At 51.9% G+C, this 3,930-nt stretch overlaps 1 protein-coding gene across 1 annotated transcript in view; it reads left to right on the forward strand.

Annotated features, from left to right (window-relative positions):
• Cngb1 (cyclic nucleotide gated channel beta 1) overlaps positions 1–3,930 on the forward strand; it is a 33,423-nt gene extending 29,493 nt beyond the window's left edge. The window contains exons 11-13 of the mRNA XM_026790162.1: positions 1,130–1,205; positions 2,465–2,501; positions 3,493–3,930. Coding sequence (XP_026645963.1) covers positions 1,130–1,205; positions 2,465–2,501; positions 3,493–3,518 — 139 coding nt within the window. The 3' untranslated portion in view covers positions 3,519–3,930. The remainder of the gene's footprint in view (positions 1–1,129; positions 1,206–2,464; positions 2,502–3,492) is intronic.

Below are 3,930 nucleotides of genomic sequence, written 5' to 3' on the forward strand. Positions count from 1 at the left end.
CCCCCCCCCCGGGCAAACCTCATCAGCATGGTCCTCCATCAGCCAGGCTGGGGAGTGTACTGTTCCTTTAAACATATACCAAGTACACACCTGCAGTCTCAAAAAGCTGAGGCAGGAGGATCATATGTTTAAGGCCAACTTGAACTCCATAGCCAATTCTTGTCTCCAAACAAGCAACACACACACACACATGTATCAAAAGCGAATTGCATGTATTCTTTTACAGCTTCCTTTTTTTCCCCACTTAAAACAAATAAGTCCCCCAGAGTCCGGAGAATTGGCTCGGTGATTAAGAATGGTTCTTTTGCGAGCATGAGAGACAGAATTCGGATCCCAGTACCCATGTGAAAGGGAGCATGGTCCTGTGCTGGACTGTAAACCCAACACTGAGGCAAAGGATGGAGACGGGGATTGTTTGCTGGCTGCTACACTAGCTGAAAAGACTTGAGCTCTAGGTTTAGGCAGAGACTCTGCCTTAGGTTTGTGGAGAGACCTTGGTTCAGCTAATGGACAGATGCTATCTCAGGTTTAGGGAGAGGCTATGCCTCAAAGGAACAAGGCAGAGAATGATAGAGGAGGGTGCCTGCCATCGTTCTCTGTGCTCTGTACCTGTGCACAGACATACACACCTGTTCATATGCATAAATCACACACACACACCCCAAACTTTTTGAAGAAGTCCTTCAGAGGTGATCTTATACTCCAGTTCTACTTCATTCCTTCAATTGCTGCAAAACAAAACAAAACAAAACAAAACTACACAGAACTTCATTTCTTTAACCACACACGAGCACTTAGAATTTTTTCACATTTTCTCTGCCATCAAAAACCTTATTCACACGTATTTAGTTGGCAGGAGTAAAATGTATGCACTAAAGGCCACATGCGTTTGAAATCTGGGTGGGTGCTGCCTGATGCCCATCCCCTGGCTTTTGTGCGAGACTGGAAACAGAGCTGAGCTGAGTTCCCTACCAGGGCTGTCTGGGAAGGATGGGGAGGGGAAAGGGGCCTTCAGGGTTAGAGACCTGGGGCTGGTTTCTGACCTGACCTGCCTCCTGGCAGGCTTGCTCTGCCCTAATCCCCCACCCTGAGAATTCTCCTCTGGATTCAGCGCATGTCTCTACTACAGGCTGATGGAGTGGCTCTTACACAGGCTGGAGATGGCCCTGCCGCAGCCCGTGCTGCACGGGAAGGCTACAGAGCAGGTGAGTGGGCAGTCAGACAGAAGAGACCCTGGCTGGGTGGTGGTGAGGGAGGGGGTCTTGGAAGCTCAGAAAAGGGTCGGATGGTGGCCCTGGGGATGGGGACACAGCAAGAAGGGAGCCATCAGCGGCGACTCAGTCTTGAAGCCTGTCTGTGTGCACACATTTGCTCAGGAACTGTAGCAACAGGGCTGGTCTACCTGTCAGGAGCTCACAGTTTAGGGTCTTCTACGGGGGTAGAGGAGCCCAGAGATCATCTCTTGGAGCATCAAGGTAGGCTGGCTAGTGGAAGTGACCCCCAAGAATGTACAAAGATTCAGAGACCTGGAATGACCCAGGAAGAGGTGACATACCCAGGAAGCCCACAGCCTCCATGAGTATTCCTGGCAGCTTAGAGCTCAACATGGGTGGTGGGGAAGTGGGGCCTTGGTCACCTCTTCCTTTTCTTCATCAAGAGACTAGGGCCTGATTTTCCTTTCTGGGGAATGACTCACTTCTCCACAGAAGCACCTAGAACTGGGAAGTGGCCTTGTGACATTGGTCCTAGTTACTCTGGGAACCTTACTTGATCCCCAAGAAGTGGGTGAACAATTCTGTTATCACCCAACCTTGTGGAGGGAAAGAAAGGAAAGAGCTTTGAAAGTAAGTCAGAGCTCAGTGACTGGCCTGGACGGGTCCTACTGAGCACCTCTGAGAGGCACCTTGCTGCGGTTGTTTCTGGGCACCCTCCCTGTGTCACAGAGCTAGGGTACCATGTTCTTCCCTCGTTGTTGGCACTAGGCCTGGTGCACAAGAGCCAGACACCCTGGGTCCACACCCAGTTCTGTGCTGTGCTGAGGGAGGCCGAGCAGAAGGTACTGAAAGCCAGCCTTGTGTTCATGCCTGTCATCATGCTGTCTCCGAAGGGCAGAGAGCACTGGCTTCGGAGATTTCCAAGCTCAAAGGGGCTGTGGTGCGGGAACCATTAGCTAATGAAGATGCTGTAGTGACAAAGGACTCTGGAGACCACGGCAGCAGGGGACACAGGTACAATAGGGAGAAGATTTCCAGGTGCTGGAAGGAGAGGATGGCCTTCTCATAGAGTGAGCAGAGGAGAAGGCATTCCAGCCTGAGCAAAAGCTGGGAGCAGGCTGCGGTCCTGGAGGGAGAAGGAACCCGATCAGCAGGCAGCCAGGAGAGGGGAGCTGACTCATGCCGTGGTGACAGGAGCTCCAGAGGCAGGTGAGACAGCCATTGCGATCTTCTCTTTTCTCCCGCTGTAGGAACCTGGCTGCTCTGAGACATGTGATGTGCAGACAAGTAAGTATCCCACTCAAGGGCCCCATGTTCACTTCCGGGAGAGCCACCTGATATACTCAGGTCTGAGTGTGAGGCACATTTAGGGTCTCCTAACCTGGAGTTCAGAGAGGCCCCTCCCACTCAGCGTCGCTGAGGAGCAGTGACAGAGTTGGAGGCTACAGCGTTTCCTCTTTGGCTTCCAGCCTCTATCAGGAAAACAACTGCGAAGCCAAGTCCACACCCTTTCCTGCTGGCAATCACCCAGAATGGAGACCAGACTCGGGAAGCTGGGCAACGTGGGTTTGGCTGAGCAGAGTTGGGAAAGTGGGGAGGGATGGGATGTTATTGGGAAACAGATTCTAGGGACTCCATAGCCTTTGAATCAGGATTCCCTCCCCTGTGGTGAGTTGGAAGGTATGTGGTAGCATTACTGGAAGGCAGAAGATTGAGGTCAGGCAGGGACAGAAAGGGACAGCACTACTTAGAGTAGGTAATATACTGCAGATGGCAGATAGACATTCATGCATCCATCCATCCTCTGCTTGACCACTCCTTAGATATCCATCCATCCATCCATCCATCCATCCATCCATCCATCCATCCTCTGCTTGACCACTCCTTAGATATCCATCCATTCATTCATCCATCCATCCATCCTCTGCTTGACCACTCCTTAGATATCCATCCATCCATCCATCCATCCATCCATCCATCCATCCATCCATCCTCTGCTTGACCACGCCTCAGATAACCATTCATCCTCCATCCATCCATCCACCCACCCTTCCACCCATCCATTCTCTGCTTGGCCTCTCATATCCCCATCCATCCATCCACCCATCTATCCATCCATCCACACATCCATCCATGCCTTCATCCACCCACTCATCCGTCCACCCACCCTTCCACTCATCCATCAGCTGCTTGGCCACTCATATCTCTGTCCATCTATCCATCCATGCTCTATCTGTTCACTCGGGTGTCCACATTTCTGTCACCTCCTTTGTTTCAGGGGTGACAGCAGCTGGAGGCCTCTGAAACAAGGGAAAAGGGGACCTGGGGAGCCCATGGACAAACGGATGGATGGATGAAGGACAGAAGGATGCCTCAAGAGAAGACCTTTTAGGGGGCAGTGACTGCTAATCTCCACCCTTCTTGATTAATGAACCCCAGGCAGGACCGAGGAAAGCAGAGCCATTATGTAAAACCCCAGAGCTTTCTTTTGGGGACTCTTGGCCAGGAGGCAGCACCCTGACCAGAGCAAGGGCGAGGAGGACTTCCTGATGGGAGTCTATACAGGGCCCCATTAAGGTCTCAATGTTCAATGTCTAAGCATGCTCACACCAGAGAACCTGGCACCATCCACACTGCTGCAGGACCTAATTTCCCTACAAGTGGTTCTCCTAAGGTCTGCCCTAGTTCAGGGACCACCCCCGATGGTGATATTGTA

The sequence above is a fragment of the Microtus ochrogaster genome, chromosome 4 (genome assembly GCF_000317375.1).
Source record: "Microtus ochrogaster isolate Prairie Vole_2 chromosome 4, MicOch1.0, whole genome shotgun sequence".
Lineage (NCBI taxonomy): Eukaryota > Metazoa > Chordata > Mammalia > Rodentia > Cricetidae > Microtus > Microtus ochrogaster.